The sequence below is a fragment of the Stegastes partitus genome, unplaced genomic scaffold, assembly GCF_000690725.1.
Source record: "Stegastes partitus isolate 25-593 unplaced genomic scaffold, Stegastes_partitus-1.0.2 Scaffold1155, whole genome shotgun sequence".
NCBI classification, from domain to species: Eukaryota; Metazoa; Chordata; class Actinopteri; family Pomacentridae; genus Stegastes; species Stegastes partitus.
This window is the reverse complement of record NW_007578886.1, coordinates 40846-58311: the sequence shown is the minus strand read 5'-3', so window position 1 is coordinate 58311 and position 17466 is coordinate 40846. Positions and strand designations below refer to the sequence as shown.

The window sequence follows — 17466 nt, the reverse complement described above, 5'->3', positions numbered from 1 at the left end:
TCCTCAGCTCCACCTTCAGGTCTTGCTGTAGCCTCCTCATTTCCTCCTTGTCCTCAGACCTGAAGGCCTTCTTTTTCTTGCTGAGGAGGACTTTCAGGTCACTGGTGATCCAGAGTTTGTTGTTTGGGAAGCAGCGTACGGTCTTGGCTGGCAGGGTGGTGTGCTCACAGAATTTTATGTATTCTGTGATGCAGTCAGTCATGCTGTTGAGGTCCCCCCCATGTGGCTCACATAGCACTTTCCAGTCAGTTGACTGAAAGCAGGCCTGCAGAGCCTCTTTGGCCTCCTGATTCCACCTCCTAACAGTCCTTGTGGAAGCAGGCTGCTGTTGAACAAGAGGAACATACTTTGGTGTCAGAAGGACCAGGTTGTGATCAGATCTCCCGAGTGGGGGGAGGGCGGTGGCACTGTATGCGTCCTTTGCATTTGCATACTGGAGGTCCAGTGTTCTATTTTCTCTAATGGGGCAGTTAACAAACTGGTAAAAAGTTGGGAGAATTTTATCCAGTGTAACGTGGTTAAAGTCCCCAGTGATTGTTATGAAAGTGTTTGGATGTTGGCTTTGTAGTTTGGACACAGTGGAGTGAATTGTGTAAATGTATCCTCGACAGAGACTTGTTCTCAGACCCCTCAGCTCTGGAGTATATCCTGATAGGCCTTTAAATAATCTTGCTGACGGACAGACAAACAGATAAAAACAAAAGCACTGAGTACATACAACTGCCTTGGTAAAGGAAAAACTGATAAATCATTGAGTCACAAAGAAAAGGTGAATATATTTGCAGATTTGAAAAGACTTTGAGATATTAAGCTTTGATGACTAACTCTTCTCACCTGCCAGAAAAAAATCCTACACTGAAAGAAATGTCAGACTCTGCTGACAAGATGCGCTGAAATTGAAGCAAAAGACCTATCCAATGTTTTTATTTTTAACCTTCCCAAACCTAATACAACTTTTATTCTTGCAAACAAAACGTAAGGCGTTTTAGAATCAAATCACAGCTGCATAAAATTCAGCTGTACATTGCAGGTTATCCCAGGGTTAGATTCAGATTCAGGTTCATTTATTTGTCATATGTGGGTTAACAAACTGTCAACTATGCAATGAAATGTTTTGGACAAGAAGAACCAATCAACTCACTGTTTTAACACAAGAAAAGCTAAAAACACTAGAAAGACCAGAGAAACAGTACATTCAAAATATTGCCAAAAGTGTCCAAAAATAAGAAAAATGTAAACATTAGGGTAGAATATATAGACATTAAGTCATTGAATTTGTCTATATTCTTGTGCAGAGTCCAGAGCCAAAAATCAGAATGTAAACACTTGCGTGTTAAGTGCGTGTGCATGAATCATGTCTGACAGATACGAATTTAGTACAGTTTGTATTGGCAGTTTCTATTGAGTTAAGGAGCCTGACAGCCTGGTGGTAAAAGCTGTCCTTCAGTCTTTTGGTAGTCAGGCTCCTGCACTGTCTGCCAGATGCTAGCAGTGGTCTTTAATAAGGGAAGGGAGACTGCATCCAGTGATGTACTGTGCCGTTTGCAACACTTGCTGTCGTGTTTTCCGGCTGTAACTGGGGCAGTTCCCATACCACACTGTAATGCAGCCCATCAGCAGGCTCTTGATGGTACATCTGTAGAAGTTAGTTAGGATGCTGGTCTTCATGTCAAACTTCCTCAGTCTCCTCAGGAAATCTAGCCACTGGCAAGCTTTTCTGGCCACAGTGTCTGTGTGTAGCGATCAGGACAGATCCCCTGTGATGTGGATGCCAAGGAACTTAAAGCTGCTGACCCTTTCTACCGCTGTGGATGTCTGTCTCCATGCTGTCTCCTGAAGTCCACAATCATCTCTTTTTGTTTTGCTGACATTCAGAAAAAGGTTATTGTGCTCGCACCAGCTGGCCAGTGTTTTCACCTCATCACTATTGGCGGTCTCATCAATGTTTGGGATGAGGCACATGATGGTTGTGTAGTCAGCAAACTTAAGGATGGAATTTGAGCTGTGTGTGGCATTACAGTTGTGAGTGGACAGGGAGTACAGGAGGGGGCTGACAACACAGCTCTGAGGTCTCTCTGTGTTGAGGATCAACGTAGAGGAGAAGTGGTTGCCAATTCTCACAGCCTGTGGCCTATTGGTCTGGAAGTCATAAATCCAGCTGCAGATTGAGTTCTCCAGACCCAGAGCTACGAGACCAGCTTGGAGAGAATGATGGCGTTGAATGCCAAGCTGTAGTCAGTGAAGAGCATTCTCACATATGTGTCGTCTGTCTAGGTGATTGAGAGCAGTGTACTGCTGGAACAGTGGTATCATCTCTGGCCCTGTTTGCTCTGTAAGTGAACTGTAGGGGGTCCAGGGTATCAGGTACTGAGGTGGTGAACACGGAGCGCAATTGGACAGCAGAAACAGGAGTTTCTATCTGTGTGTTTTTATGAGCTCCAATGGCGCATGCCAAAACGTGGTACCAGGGTACAGACAAAATCCCAGGTGATTTTGGGTTGGTAACTTTATGTTAAACTGTTTTATTTTCATTTGGAGGTGAATAAATATTGCTATATTTCATTGTAACCGACTAGTTGTTTGTGTTATCCTGTGTTAGTAACGTGGTTAGTACTGGAAGTAAAGTTAATGGTTCTAACTGTATGAATGTTATGCATGGGATGAGCTCACACTCACAGTGTCTACTTAAGAATCCAAAGTAATTTTGTAGCTCACGCTGGTTCACATCTCATGCAAAGGTTGTCTATAAAACTAAAATATAAATCAGTGAGAAGGCTGAATAGGAAAATGAAAAATGTATATATTGTAAACTCATTACATGTAAAGTGATTTTTTTTAAATTTTATATTATTTTGAGTTTCAGTAAATTGCTATTTAAACTGTTTAAATACTTGCAGTCTAGTTGAGTACATGCAACAGCAATCATAAGGAAGACTGCTGACTTGAAAGCAGTGTTGCCAACTCCCCAGTAAGGAAGGTAGCTATTGGCTGTCCTAAAAGGTGCTAGTAGTCACTAAATGATGTCATCGCCTAGTTTGCACAACTGACCATTTGAATGTTAATTGTAATGGATGCTTTAGGAGAGAGGAATGATGTCGTGGGAGAGACAAAAAGTGAGTAAAAAACACAATAAATATGTTTAGAACTACAAATGAACTTTCTTCTGTTGATTCTTGGTTTGCTTTTTAAAATTTTGCCACTGAAATAGGCCGTCACTTCTCACAATAACTTCATAGCTGATGCTTTGTCGAGACCCACATTAAATAAATAAATTTTGTCCTATATTGTTAAATGTTAAAATATCAAATTTAATCAAAAGACTGTTACATGGGGTGGAATTGCTAGCTTTAAGTCCAACCCTCTTCCTTAATCCAGGCTTGGGACTGACAAAGTGACCCAAAGAGACACACTGGCAGAGATACTCACTTTGATTTTTTTTTTTTGTTTTTGTTTTATGGGGCTTTGTTTGTTTTTGTGTATTTTTTCGGTCACTAGGTGCTTAGCTTATGTCACAGACAGGCACAAACAGTGGACAAGGTGAGTAAGGGACTGAGGCTGTGTAAGTCAAATGCAGTGATTTATTTTCGTGTGACAGTAAAGAAACATTTACATTTACATTCCATCTGTAAGCCAGGGAGGGATCAGCGGCAGCATGGTGATTGCGCAGTGCATTTGCAGCCTGGACGTGGAGTGGTGTGGGTCTCCTCTCCAATTTGACTGCAGCTGGGACTGCTACGCCAGGCTACTGTGAGACTGACCACCTCTGAGCGCTTTGGGATGGGGAAGGGCTCACAGCAGCACCCACTGCTTGTTGAGGACAGTAACTGCAAAACAATATGAGCTTTCACGTCAGAGTCTCCAAAACACCAGGAAAGTCTCCAGTAACACCAGAAAAAAGTCTCCAGATTCGTCACTGGTCGCCTTTGACAAATTTTTGTTTTTTAAAAAGTCACCAATGGAATTTAGAAAGTAGTCAAGTTGGCAACACTGCTTGAAAGCTGTCCAGAGAACAATCATCAACACCCTCCACAAGGAGAGTAGGCCACAGAGGATCATTGTTGAAAAGAATGGCTGTTGGCAGAGTGCTATATTGAAGCATATTAATGAAAAGTTGACTGGAAGGAAAAAGGTGTGGTAGGAAAAGGTGCACAGGCAACAGAGATGACTGCAGCCTTAAGAGGAAGAACTTGGGAGAGCTTCACAAGAACTGAGGCTGGTGTCAGTGCATGAAGAGCCACCAAGCCCTTCAGGGAAGGGGCTGCAAATGTTTTATTTCTAATAAGTCACTCACACCTGGGGTCCGTTTCACAAAGCAAGTTTCGTGAAGACTCTGAGTCTGTTAACCCTGAAATGAGGGAAACTCTGAGTTTTCCGTTTCACAAAGGGAGGTAACTCAAACCAGAGACAGAGGGGTAACTCTAGCCTGTTTCACAGAGAGAGCGAACTTAAGACCTCGGTCAGTTACCGTAGTAACAGACTCTGTGAACCTAACCTGGTTGGGACCTGGTTTGTCTCGATGAACCTGGAGTTTCTCTCTGGCTTTGCCCTCTTTCAGCCACACACGCTATGTGATTTCCTCATTCATTCATTCATTCATTCATTCATTCATTCATTCATTCATTCATTCAGTCAGTCAGCAGGCGAGTTTTGGCGTAGCCTCGTTCTGCCGTCTGTCAGAAATCATTAAAACAATCAGTCAGTCGGCTGTATTAGAAGTCCATTAGACACAGAGGGAGGAGACTTTTTCAACTAACATGTCCTTTTGATAACGATCCCGTGGATGAAGGAGCAGCATTACTGCGCAGAGAATTAAATATTGGTCTGGAGATGGTTATCAGACCGCGCATAGATGTTCTAGCATTTCCAGACAGTTCTCTGTTTGAGCGGTACCGTTTCACGTCCCAGTCCATCATCTACATACAACCTAATCTGTCCTTACAGGCGCAGCATCACCAACTGTAGTCATGCTCTCACATCTCAGCACATGTTATGCTCAGAGAAGTGTGCCTCACCCTGAAATGGCTTTTACCATCTCTGTGGTTTTCCCTGGACATAAACCTGTCAGAGCCATCAAGGAGGAGTTCCACAGGACTGCAGGTGAATGATGCAGAGATCTGTAAATTAATTTTAAATCATATTCTGTGAATGACATTGTGCTGCAACCTCAGAGTTGAACAGTGTCTTTATATTTCATCTTAGCTGCTGCCAAGTGCGCTCATCTCCTGCCAGATTGCACCTAAATGAAATAAATTAATAGGCTACCATTCCGTTGTTGTACTTCTTTTTAAAAATGTGTTCCAACTCGCCGTATGAGCGCATTAAGATTTCCAGCTCTAGTGGGTGAAAAACACAGCCCTCTGCTTCCCCGTTGCCATGGTGATTCATTGAATCAGGGCTTCATTCAATTTCAATTCAATTCAATTCAATTCAATTCAATTTTATTTGTATAGCGCAGTTTACAGCATGTCATCACACAGCACTTAACAAAGTATGGTATTGACCTTACAAATGTAAACAGAGAAACGAACAATCCAAAGTTGCCTTTGGACTCCCTCTGAGCAAGCAGTTGGCAACAGTGGGAAGGAACCAAACCTACAATAAGGTCTTTAAGGTGAGATGAAGCTTGGTCATTGAGAGTTTTATATGTTAAAAGCAGGATTTTAAATTCTATCCTTGATTTTACAGGGAGCCAATGAAGAGCAGCTAATACAGGAGAAATATGATCTCTGTTAGAACCCTGGCTGCAGCATTTTGGATCAGCTGGAGGTTTTTTTGGAGAGCTACTGGGACATCCTGATAATAAGGAATTACAGTAGTCCAGTCTAGAAGTTATAAATGCATGGACTAGTTTCTCAGCATCACTCTGAGAGAGGATGTTCCTGATTTTTACAATATTACGTAAATGAAAAAAGACTGTCCTACAAACTTGTTTTATATGGCTATTGGATGACATATCCTGGTCAAAAATAACTCCAAGGTTCTTTCCAGTAGAACTGGAGGCCAAGGCAGTGCCATCTAGAGCAGCTATCTGGTTCGATAGTGTGTTTCTGAGGTGTTTAAGGCCAAATACAATAACCTCAGTTTTGTCTGAATTTAAATGAGGGAAATTACAGGTCATCCAGGCCTTTATGTTCCTCAGACATGCTTGGAGTCTGACCAACTGAATGGTTTCATTTGGCTACATTAGCATGAACAAACTGGAATCTCTCTGATAAATATGATTTAAAGCAGTTTAGTGCAGTTCCTTTAAGCCCAATTAAATATTCCAGTCTCTGTAATAAGATGTTGTGATCCACTGGATCAGATGCAGCACTGAGATCCAGCAGAACCAGTATAGAAACTAGTCCACTGTCTGAGGCTATAAGAAGATCATTGGTGACCTTCACCAGTGCTGTCTCTGTACTATGATGGATTCTAAAACCTGATTGAAACTGTTCAGACAAACCATTTCTATGCAGATAATCCCATAATTGACTGCAACAATTTTTTCAAGAATTTTCGAAATAAAAGGGTGGTTGGATATGGGCCTATAGTTTGCTAAACCGCCTGGATCTAGATTAGGCTTTTTGAGTTGTGGTGTTATTATAGCTACTTTAAAAGCCTGCGGTACGTAGCCTGTTAATATAGAGAAGTTGATGATATTTAATACTGCAGTATTTATTAGAGGAAAATTTTCCTTAAACATTCTCGTGGGAACTGGGTCTAACAGACATGTCGCTGGTTTAGAAGAATTTACTGTCGATGTGGGCTCTGAGAGATTTACAGCAGAAAAGCAGTCCAAGTATCAATCTGGTCCTATGGATGCATCCAGAGCTGCTGCACCTACAAACATGCTAATACTTTTTTGTCTAATATTCAAAACTTTAACAGTGAAGAAGGTCAGAAAATCTGTACTGCTGAGAACTAAAGGAACACAAGGCCCCACAGAGCTGTGACTCTTTGTCAGCCTGGTTACAGTGCTGAACAGAAACCTGGGGTTGTTCTTTTTTTACTCAATTAGGGATGGATAGTAGGCAGTTCTTGTCTTGCAGATCACTTTTTTATAGGCGAGGAAACTGTCTTTCCAGGCTAGATGAAATTCTTCTGAATTGGTAGAGCACCACTGTCTTTCCAGCCTTCTTGATTTCTGTTTTAAAATGTGCAGCTGTTGAGTATACCATGGAGCTATTTTATTATAATTTAGAGGCTTCTTTTTCAATGGGGCAACAGCATCAATTGATGAATGCAGTAAAGCTGCAGTTCTATCAACAAGATTATCCACCTGTGTGGGACTGAGATTTGAGGAACTGCTCTTCGTCGTGTTGGCATTGAAGTAAATAATAGTGGAATCATTTCCTTAAATTTAATAACTGCATTTTCAGATAGACATCTACTGTATTGGAACTGTTTGGTAGGTGTTCCATAGTCCAGTGTGTTTTAAAACAGTAAGATGTTCAATTTCTATGCCATATGTCAAAACAAGATCAAGGGTATGGTTATAACTATGAGTTGGTTTATTTCCATTCTGAGAGAAGCCAACTGAGTCTAACAATGAACTAAATGCAGAGCTGAGGCTGTCATTCTTATCATCTACATGGATATTAAAGTCACCCACTCTCATGACTTTATTTGTACTAAGCACTAAGTCAGCTAAGAACTCAGAGAATTCAGATATAAACTGGTTTTTGTGCTTTCCAATTCAAGTGTGTGCGACTAAGACTAAGGCTTTCAAATGAGTAATAACTAAGTTTTGGTCTCTGGTTAATTCATAGGTTTGAGTGGAAGATTGCTGCCACCCCTCCCCCTCTGCCTGTACTTCTCGGTACATGAACATTCATATGACAAGGGGGTAGGGATGAGAATCGAAAACCGGTTCTTTTTTTAGAACCGGATCCCAGTGATTCGATTCTTGGGAATCGTTTGTCTGCCTCCTTAGCGATTCTGCTTATCGGTTCCGCTTACGTCTCCGTGCGTGATGACGTCATACGCACGACGTGTGTTTTGGTTCAGAACTTTCCAGCATGGCGTCGAGGCAGAAGCACTCCAAAGTTTGGCTGTATTTTACGCGAAAAGATGACACCGGGGCTACTTGCAACACCTGCAAAGCATTGATTTTGTCAAAGGGGGGAAATACTTCCAATATGCAGAAACATTTGTCCACCCAGCATGCAATTCATTTGCGTAAGTGTAACGTTGTTGACACGCTACTTAGCGAAGGCGAGACTCATACAGGCAAAAGCAGGAGCGGAGCCACCGATACGTTCACAGACGGATCCAGTCTGAGTCCCTGCTGCAGCTCCAGATCTCCGTTAGCCGCCGAGGCCGCGGTGGTGAAGCTATAAAAGACGTCTGGGCTGCAATAAAACCAGATTCTCTTTATTCCATCTCAGATACTGTTCAGCTGTTTTTCCATTTAGCTCCGTTTTCAAATACGGATGGATACGATGCTGAACATGAAACGAGACTGTCGTGACGATAGAACATGACTGAATGCTGTAAATGCAGCTGTTTGCAGGAGTTTCAGTCAGATGTTTCAAACATCTGACGGAAACTTCTGCAAACACAGCTTGTGTTGTTGTTTGATATGGTCATTTTTACAGAAGCATTCTTTGTTTTATGTCCACATTAGTTTTGGGTCAAGTTGAATGCAAAGCACTGTAAATATTCCCAAATGTTATCATTTTGATTGTATTTCCTAAGGACCTTCATATCTTGCAAGGTACACAAAAGCTGCATGAGGCCTCTAGGCTCCTTTACATTAGAGAAATAACTAATCTAAATGTTTGTTTCCTAAGATTACATTATTAGTGCATGGATATGCCAAATTTTTGTCCAAAGGTGACAATATTAAAGAGTTAATGCAAACAGAACTATTTGTATTCTTTTATTTCACACTCACTGAGAATCGATAAGGGAATCGATAAGGAATCGTATCGATAAGCAGAATCGTTAATGGAATCGGAATTGCTAATTTCTTAACAATTCCCATCCCTACTAGGGGGAGTTGATTCATTCAGACAAACGCATTCTTCATGCTGCAGCCAGGTTTCAGTCAGACACGTTAAGTCAATATGATAATCATTGATGCTGGCTTTTTAATAGTTGTGGTGCACGTGCTTAACTCCAGGTGAAACGTCTCCGAGTTGATTAAACTAACTCAAATCTTTGGATCCGCAAACTCAGAGTTTCCTGTCTCAGAGTAGATCAGCTCAGACTTCAGGATTAGATTCAGAGTTTTTTGAACCTGCTTTGTGAAACGGAGCCCAGAAGTGTCTTATTTGGGCTGAGGAGAAAAAGAACTGGACTTTTGCACAGTGGTCCAAAGTCCTTTATTTTGATGAAAATGATTTTGCATTTCATTTGGAAATCAAGATCCTGGAGTCTGGAGGAAGAGTGAAGAGGCACAGAGTCCAGCATGTTTGAGGTCTAGAGTAAAATATGTAGTGTAGACATGCTTTTCACAAGAAATTTCTGTATTGTAAATCCCTTTTTTGATTGATCTTTGGAAATGTTCTAAAAATTGGAGATACAGGATTTCTGATTTTCAAGACCTATAAGCATAGTCATGAAAATTAAAGCAGGCTTATAATATTTCCTTTACGTGTAATAAATATGGAATATGTGAAAGGTTTTTGAATGAAATGATGAAAAAAGAACTTTTTCACAACATCATAGCTGTCCTCAGCTCAGTCCTGGGCTTTCTGTTCTGCTGTTTAAGAAATCAGAAACAAACTTTGCTGTTATCTATTTAGACACGTTGTCAGCTGTTATTGGTATAGATTTAGTCTGTTACTGCATTATTATGCATATGCGTCACTTGGTACATTGTCTAGTCTTGTGTGAATGGCTAATATCGAGTGCATACCCCAGCTCAATCTGGTATCGCTGCATTAGACTATGAGGAACATAAATGGAAAAGTCAGCGTTATCTGAAGGACTGCAATATCGTCACTTTAACAGATTGGTGAAGCCAGCAATGCTCCATATCCCATGTCTGAAATGGGATCAAGAATCATATAAATGAAAGAACATTTTGTTAAATTTTGAACACAGCATGTAGTGCTTGTGCATGTGTAGGTACATAACACATTTTCATAGTGTTACTATTTACAACTAGCTCTTATTAGATCCAACTTGGTCTGGTGTGACTAGTAGCATATAAAGGCTGAAGCAAAATTAAGAATAATATTGTTGCCAATCCGCTGTGGTCAGTTAGGTAGCTTTGACATCTTCTGTACTTGTGCTTTTCAAGTGGGGAAAAATAGCTGATGTATTTGTTTCTATGTTTATGCTGTTGATGTGGTAATTCACTTGCTCTGTCTTGCTATTTTTCTCTGTCTGCTCAGAGAAACTCTGTCCAAGCACACACTGGAGAACCGGCCCAAGGACTTCAAGAAAGACGGTAAAATCTGCAGGCTCAGGACTCAGGAGGACAGCGAGGACGACAACAACACCTGGAATGGGAACTCCACCCAGCAGATGTAGTGAACTCAGCAGCAGCAGTTCTCTTTTCCTCTCGCTCTCCTGCTGTAAATTAGTCCAGTCTGACCAGTTCAAGATTTCTGCTGCACTTAGAGTTGAACCTAATGTTTTCTCTTTTTCTTGCTGTGTTCTAAGCCTACGCCCCTGCACCTTGCTTGCATGGGTAGATCAGTAATAATCAACAGAACCTCCTTTGGGCTTAAGCTTAGTGTTTTTGTGTTGATTATATTATGATTCTGTCTTCTACACCAGGCTCAGATTGCAGTAGACTGAAAACCCTGTGACCAAAATCCTTTTTGTTTTGGATTTTGCCCATAGTTGGTCATTGTGAAATACATTAGACAGGTTTAAAAGTATCTGAAGGACCTGTTGTATCTGGCAGCAAAATCTCTGTAAAGAGCTAAGTGGCAGCAAAGAATTGACCTAAATATCTTGTAGTCTGAGCCTGGCTTTACTTCATGTTATGGAGTCACTGCATTTGGGGCGTTTAAAACACAATTGGCTGATTGCCAGTCATTCATCAGGATGATTACTTAACTGTGGAATGAAGATTTTTTTTGTTTTAGATGTATAAAATATTTCACCCAACAGCTTGCAGCTGCTGGCAGAGGAAGTTACATCTATCGATGCTGAAGGTCTACCAAAGTGGTGGCACTCATATACACTCACACCTGGGTAGTACGTGTTTCTACCAGGTTGATAGTGGGTGACTACTGTAGTACTCCTCCTTCAACAATAATTAAAGCGGCTTGTTTTTTGAAATCTCTTTAATTGTGTCTTAGTTGTTTGTTAGCAAGAGCAAAGATTCTTACCCAGTTGCAAACCTATGCAGTTGTGTTCCAAATAACAGGAGTGTGTTGAAAAATGTCAGTGAAGTTCAAAATCCTTGTATTAGCTTTTATTTCCATTCATGTAAATACATTGGGAACAGTGCACATTCCATTCCAAATCAAAACATGAAGAAATATTGATCAAATTTGTTATTACTTTACAGAAAGTGAAGACAAGGGAATATTAGGCTGTTCAAAAATAGCAGTGTCTACATTTTGTTTTACAAACTCAAACATTTACTGTATAAACTAAAACATGCTTGAAGATTTAACCTTTCTGTGAATCACTGAACTAATATTGAGTTGTATAACCACTGCTTTTGAGAACTGCTTCACATCTGTGTTGCATGGAGTCGATCAACTTCTGGCACCTGTGAACAGGTGTTCCAGCCCAGGACAACTGGACTGCATTTCACAATTCCTCTAATGTTGGACTATTATTTTGAACATAACTGTATGTGGTTTCCGATACAGTGTGTCAATCTTACACCGTTTTTAAGTTAAAGTGCAGTCAAAATGTATTACCTTGAGTTTAACCTTGAAATATCATCTATGGTCAATTGTAACTTCACCAAGGAAAGCCTCAACATGGTTGCCTATCTGCACCAAATACCATAAATACCTTCCACCCTTGTAAAGGTAGACAGCATTTTTGAAAAGGTGATCTTTGACCTCTAGCAGAGCTATTTTTGCACTGACTGACCCCCAAATTGAATCTTTTGGAAGAGAAGCCATTCCTAGCTCACCTGTAAAATACCAACTTGTTAGACCTTAGCACTCGAGCTAGAGACTGTTCACAGACACAACCAGACACTGCTTGGATCGATTATTTTATAGTTGTCCCTCACGACGGGCAACTATACAATAATCGGTAATAATATAGACTTCAAGTGCTGTTGATTCGCTGTAGTACCTAGTTCCTCCACCAGGTTGGGCCTCTTACTGTTTGATACTGTAGCATCAGAGGAACCGGGCACTTCCATGTTGGCAAGCAGAGCATTGCTGGAGTTTGGAGAGAGGATGCACAGGTGTGTCCTCTCTGTATCCTCAATAAAGTTTTTTTCCACACCTTTGACATACAAGAGGCTGTAGAGACTGTGGTAGGTTATAATAAAACAATGGACAGGTGATGGAGCACTGCTACGTGGCATATTTAATCAACGTTGCTTTAAACTGACAGTCTGAGAATCTCTCCTTTTGTTATAAACCTACTGCCTCGACTCGTCTTTCATCTTTTTGCATCAACTCCTCACCTCCTCCACTTGAATCTCTGCTGGGAGGGACTAAGACGAGGAATGGAGGATGTACAATCAGTGAAATGGGATAAAGGATGCAGAAAAGGCCCCAAAGTTATATATATTAAGATTATAGTTAGTGCCACGGGCTGAGCACGAGTTATCCTCCTGTTATCCTGCGTGTTTTTTCTTATTTTTCCTCTTCCGTACAAATTTTCAGTCGGCTACTCCTCCCACAGATTTGAGAGCACTCACACAAATTATACATCAAAATGTGCGGCTCGATCGGGAATCGTGTGCTTACATACAGATTTACAAAAAAAGCATTTTTCGCCACGCAATTCGCAAAAACATTGCAAAAATCTCCCATTGAAAATGAATGGGACGGACGAGAAAATCACCCAAAATTACACTACTTTTCAAACCTCCACTGCTCATGCATACTTTCACCTAGAGACTCCATTTAAACTTTATAATGTTGACGTGGCCTTCCCCTATTTCAAAGTGTTTCTCCTTTTTTCATATCTTTAATCATTTCTTCGTGACAACCTCTCAAGTTTTGAAACTTTTTCACCCCTTTTCAGCCTTTACAATGGGTGTGTATGTGGTCCTTTAGAGTGAGTGATGACATCACTGGAGTGGGAGCTCAGAAAAATCTCACACAGTAAATTTTTTTTTAACTTGTCGCCCTGGCCACAGTTTTTATGCCACAGACATCATTTTTACATCAAAACGTAGGAAAATTTGTCCTCCGGCTCACAATGTCACTTTGGAAGCCCACAGAATTAAGTTTGGGGGGGTTTTGGAGCCTTGTTCCTCCACAAGTCTCTTTTCCTTCCCCATCTGCCCCCATTCAAAGACGGCTACAGAGTTTTCTCAAGGACCACAAATTTACACATTTCTTCTCAAATGATTGTGCGCTCATTTTTTACTCTAGGAAAACTTTTCTCTCCGACACATGGTTTTGACAAAAATGCCGGTTGTTTGAGGTCTTCTCCTTCTGGTTTCTTCTACTGATTTGACAGTTAAACCAAGTATCAGTTGCAGCTGTGTGCTTTGTTGACCGGCAACGCTCTGACCCTGCTCCCTCCACACAGCAACAGCCCTTCACACAGCTAAGCTTAGGTTATTCAAAGTTTTTGGTAGGTTTGGTAATTATAAAATAGTCATTTATCGGTCCCGGCAGACTCCCGTGGCACTCTCAAATTTTCTGCAAGGAAATTTTCTAGTTTATGTTGAAATAGTGTGAAATTTCCTTTCTGTTCGATTTAGTGCGTTTAAGGACAGTGGGGAACGGGCCTCACCCATGTGGGGCACATACCTCTTGGTGAGGAAATTGTTGCCACAGGGGGATGATTTCATTGGTAAGGCAGTGTTTCAGATTGTGGTTCCTGTGAAGTTTTGTAATGAGGTCCTTAAGACATCCCATTACCAGTCAGGACATCTGGGCATTCGTGAAACGTATAATTACATTGTACGATATTTCTTTTTGCGTCGGTTGAAAAGAGACGTGTCCCAGTACATTAAATCATGTCACACATGTCAGATGACAGGTAAGCCAAGTCAGACCATTAAACCTGTCCACTGTCCCCTATTCCGGCGATTGCACAACCTTTTGAGCATTTGATAATCAATTTTGTCGGTTCTTTACCTCGTTCAAAAGCGGGTAGTAGTCGCTACTTACTGTAATCTGTCTAACCACGTGTTATCCAGCTGCGTATCCACTGCGCTCCATCACCACAAAGTAAGTAGTGAAAGCACTGAGTCTCTTTATTTCCATTTTTGGGATCCCGAGGATGATTCAGAGTGATCAGGGCTCAAATTTTTCATTAAAGTTGTTTGCACAGGTGTTGAAGAGCTTAAAGGTTCAACATAACCAGTCTTCCTCCTATCATGCGCAGAGTCAGGGTGCACTTGAGAGGTTTCATCAGACTCCTAAGTCCCTGTTGCGTAGTTACTGTGTCGAGTAGAATCAGGACTGGGAGGAAGGGCTACCGTGGCTTCTGCTCAAGTGGTGCAGAAAAGCACAGGTTTTAGCCCTAATGTTTTTGGCCATACTGTCTATGGACCACTCACACTGTTGCATGATGCAGTTACACCATCAGAACTCCCGGGTAATTTACTAAAGTATGTAAGCGGTTTCCGGCATCGTGTGTGCTCAGCTGGAGAGCTGGCTAGAAATAGGTTGTTGACTGCTCGTGAGAAAGTTAATTGTCTTTATTATCGGAAAGCAAATCAGCGGGTGTTTAGTTGTGGAGATCAGGTTCTTGCTCTGTTGCCCTTGGTTAATTCACCCTTCCAAGCAAAATTTTCTGGTCCTTTTACTGTGTTGCGCCAAGTGTCTGAACAAAATTATCTGCTGTCCACGCCACGTTGTAGAAAAGTGGCTAAACTCTGCCATGTCAATCTGCTGAAACCTTATTATGCTTGCGACTCTTAACCTCTCTCTGCAGTGGCAGTGGTGGAGAGTCAGCTTTCTGCAAGGGAGGACAATGGGGTTGCAGTACCAGATGAAAGCTTGTTGCGGGGCAGATTGAAAAATTCTGAAACATTAACAAAACTTGAAGTTTTGTTGGGTCAGTTCCCCTTAGAATTTTTAAACGTTCTTAAGTTTTATAAGTAAACTAAAAACAATTATTTTTTCTCCCCCACTGCTTTTAATTAATCAGATTTACTTGGTGATGTCTTGTCTTTTGTCTTTTTCTGCTGTTTCAGTCAGTTGTTATTATTGTACAAATTTGTATGGCAATATTGTCTGCACTGTTTTTGATTTATTTAATTTTATCTTATGCTGCTGAATGTTTGGATTCAACTTTTTACATGCTTGAAATTTTACCTTTGGAGGTAAAGCACTTTAAAAATCTCTGTGTATGATAAGGGGCTATACGGATAAAGTTGCTTGCTAATATGGCCGGCTGTGGCTCCGGTGGTAGAGCACTTGTCCTCTAATTGCAAGTTGGCGGTTTGATCCCTGGCCCTCCTGAACACCCCTCCAAGTGTTCAGGGCAAGACACTGAACCTAAAGCGACTCTAAATTATTGACTGGGTGAAGGAGAAAACATTGTAAAGCACTTTGAGTGCCACTGAGGTAGAAAAGCGCTATGTAAGTGCAGACCAGTTACCATTTCATTTCCTCTCTCCTCACATGGAGAAAGATGCAACAAAGGGGGAAAAATGCATGTGATTAAGAGAATTGGGATATATTCAAAGTAGAGGGCTGTGTGAGGGAGAAAAAAACACTGTATAATGTAGTAATATGCAGCAGAAATGCTGAGAATGGCAGCATTTGTATTTTTTTCTTGCTCTACCAGTTTCAAAGCTAGTACTACCTTCTCAGTGCCTTGCTTCAAAAATGAAATAAACACATGGACTCAATAACTATAATACTATCAATTATGACATTTAAAATAGAAAAGTAAGATCAGACTAGTCAAAAAAGAACTAAAACAATTTTTTAAAAAAGTGATTGGAACTTTGTTGGCAAGTGATTACCAGCTTCCAGTGGTTGAAGATGTGGTGGGTTAGGAATGACCCTTTGCATTGGATAGGTCGTAGCCTGCTGTATCCATAACATAATACATGCCTTCAAGCCAATCAGGATCCAGTGTTTACCATTACCATGGCTTCCAAATAGATGCCACAGTACTCAGATTTCAACAAAATCATATCATTGGTCATGAGTGAGTGCAGCTGTCAGATGCAATCATACTTCTATACAGTCTTCACACAGGAGATTCAAAAAGAATTGGGACTCTGACATTCTTTTTTTTTTATAGTGACTGTTAAAGAATTACTGTCTTCTCTGCATGTTCGTTTCTAAAGATGAGGTCGGATTCAATTGGGTCTCAATCAATCAATTTAATTACACATTGAATATTGCATTACAGAGCTCTGGGTCAAACTTTCCCTGGCATCAGACAAAGCAAGACTACTCCTGTTGCCTCTGACCCTTCTTTTTACTACTCAGTCACGTGATGCCTGGTCAGGTCGTAAAACAACTGATTAGGGCCCATCTTCATCACACTGAATGGCTACATCCTTATATGGACTTCTTTTCCTCCGTCTGTTGTTTGTCCTGTGAATCAATAAAAGAAACAGACCCAAGCAACTTCTTCAAAAGAAAACATTTCATGACTATGTGCATATATGTAACTTCTTTTATATTTTAAACCTTAAGGACTATACTTCACACATGATATAATATATTTATACACAACATGACCTACACTGTTTCTGTTCTGCCTTGCAATGTGATGTGCTATTTATTTTTAACATCAAGTTGTGATGTGCTGCCTACTCTGTGACACCACCCACACTGTTCTCTTGAATACACTCCTCAGTTGCTTCACACTTCCTGTAATAAGCTTGTGTTCAACGCAACTGTCAACCAAACACCAGAGCTGCATCTTCCTGTTTCTGGTAAGTTGGCCTTTGTTTTAGCAAAGAAACAGTTTTTTGACTCTTAGGATGCTCTTCACTTTTTTATTATTTTATCTTTTTTATTATATTTTATTCTTACACAAAAAGCTGGTGAAGTCATGTTCTAAGCAAAGTCTGGTGAAGGACAAAATACTCTTTGCACTTTATACCGTCTAACTGTATTTTCCCCAAAAATGTCATTACAAGAGAGAAGTCAGACTACAATAATGTAACATCGCTGCCCCACTGCTTTGTGACAGTTTTGAAAACTGTATTAGGCCAAATGAGGAAGAAAAGCTTCATGTTCTCTAAGAGGAAGTTGATTTCGTTAACTACTGACTGGTAGGAAAAGTACCACGAATTCACCTTGTTATCTGAATCCAAATGTGTTTATTTACATGATGTGAATTTCATTTCTTCATACTTTTGCTTACTACATCGTGTAGCTAACACATGCTAAGCTGTGGGAAGGTGTGCTTCACACCACAAAATGTCAGAATAAGTGAAGGAAACAAGTTTAA

At 40.7% G+C, this 17466-nt stretch overlaps 2 protein-coding genes across 3 annotated transcripts in view; both read left to right on the top strand.

Moving 5' to 3' along the window:
- ubxn4 (UBX domain protein 4) overlaps nt 1-11227 on the top strand; it is a 53342-nt gene extending 42115 nt beyond the window's left edge. For both annotated transcript variants that reach the window (XM_008296834.1, XM_008296833.1), the window contains exon 13: nt 10326-11227. In XM_008296834.1, the coding sequence (XP_008295056.1) occupies nt 10326-10464 (139 nt within the window). In that variant the 3' untranslated portion in view covers nt 10465-11227. The remainder of the gene's footprint in view (nt 1-10325) is intronic.
- Nucleotides 11228-16880: 5653 nt separating this feature from the next.
- itgb2 (integrin, beta 2) overlaps nt 16881-17466 on the top strand; it is a 36700-nt gene continuing 36114 nt past the window's right edge. The window contains exon 1 of the mRNA XM_008296829.1: nt 16881-16945. The gene's annotated coding sequence lies outside the window, so the exon portion shown is untranslated. The remainder of the gene's footprint in view (nt 16946-17466) is intronic.